The sequence below is a fragment of the Aplysia californica genome, unplaced genomic scaffold, assembly GCF_000002075.1.
Source record: "Aplysia californica isolate F4 #8 unplaced genomic scaffold, AplCal3.0 scaffold00479, whole genome shotgun sequence".
Taxonomy (NCBI): Eukaryota; Metazoa; Mollusca; class Gastropoda; order Aplysiida; family Aplysiidae; genus Aplysia; species Aplysia californica.
This window is the reverse complement of record NW_004797749.1, coordinates 56,138-57,470: the sequence shown is the minus strand read 5'-3', so window position 1 is coordinate 57,470 and position 1,333 is coordinate 56,138. Positions and strand designations below refer to the sequence as shown.

The 1,333-nt window shown below is 41.5% G+C and overlaps 1 protein-coding gene across 1 annotated transcript in view; it reads right to left on the bottom strand.

Moving 5' to 3' along the window:
• Positions 1 to 1,333, bottom strand: part of LOC101849950 (myosin-VIIa) — a gene marked incomplete at its 5' end in the record, with an annotated part of 68,986 nt that overhangs the window by 27,986 nt on the left and 39,667 nt on the right. Inside the window, 1 exon segment of the mRNA XM_035971667.1 lies at positions 403 to 521. Coding sequence (XP_035827560.1) covers positions 403 to 521 — 119 coding nt within the window.

Genomic DNA, 1,333 nt, shown 5'->3' with positions numbered 1-1,333 from the left:
GGGATGATTTTTTGGGTGTGTTTGAATAAAGATAATTAGAGTGTTTAGCTTGAGAATATACAGACAAATAATACAATAATATTTTTTTTTCTTTCTTTGTTTTGATTAAAGAAAAACATGTCAAATGATATTTTTGTTTGCTTGTTTGTTTGATTATTTGAGTAAAGAGAAGCACAAAAAAAAGGAAAATTTTCATTTAGTTTGGTTTAAGTTAAGAGATGCACATAAAATAAATTTTTAACATTTCTTTCTCAAATTTCCCTTGTTCCCATCCGTGCATGAGCTCACCTGAAGTGGTCATAAGAGTACTGCTCCAGTGTGTGACAGTGTCACCATCGCTAGATCACAGACGCAGGTACCCACTCCCAACACTCCCCTTCCCCCATCCGTGCATTTACTCACCTGAAGTGGTCGTAAGAGTACTGCTCCAGCGTGTGTAACACAGCAGACTTGGACTCCCTGGGCACATCCTCCTCTGCCTGGAACTGGTCGTTGAGTGAGCCCGACTGCATAAACAGGTTCTGGGGGGGGGGACCAAGTCACATCATGATCAAATCAAACACTGGTCAGGCATCCAATTATGCTGTCATATTTTAACATTTACAGCACCGAAGAGGGTGCAGTGGCCAAGTGGTTAGTGCGCTCATCTCCGAAGCGGAAAGTAAAGGTTCGAACCTCGGTTCGGACACAGATTTTTTTTGCCCCATCCTACCCCCCTAGCAGTAATAGGTACCTCACTTCGAGTTGGGGAAGTAAAGACAGCGTGAAAAGGAACTGGCCACCCTACCACAATATGCAGAAGGCCCAGGAAGTTGTCTCACTGACAAGGCAATCCCCAATGTCCGGATCAGATGAGGGAACAACTTTACTTTGCCGTACTGAAGGCTCATATAGTAAAAAAAACAAAAAAACTAAGTACCACACCAGTTTAAAACACTAAAGCCATGGTAGAATTATTTTTTTATTAAAAAAACCTTCACAGCCAAAGAAACACGCGAAAAAAATTCAGTGTTTCATCAACCATTCAGCTATCGCATAGAGTGACTTCCTTTGGTATTTACTTCAGAGCAGTGCATCTGTTTGTTGTATAATTATGTTTGCTGTGCCTGGTCGAGTTGGTGATTAAAGTCTCTAGCGGTAATGAGCACGGCCTGGCGACAAGTTGGCGATGGAGCTAAGAGTGTCAAGTACTGTTCTGCCGTCATGGGGAAAACGGACGAATATCGCGACATACCCATTTTCCAGGAGGGCCAAAAAAATCAAATTTATTCGTCTCACGTATAAAAAGTTGGTTTTTTATTTTACTTTTATCTTGCTTTTTTGCAGGAGGAAG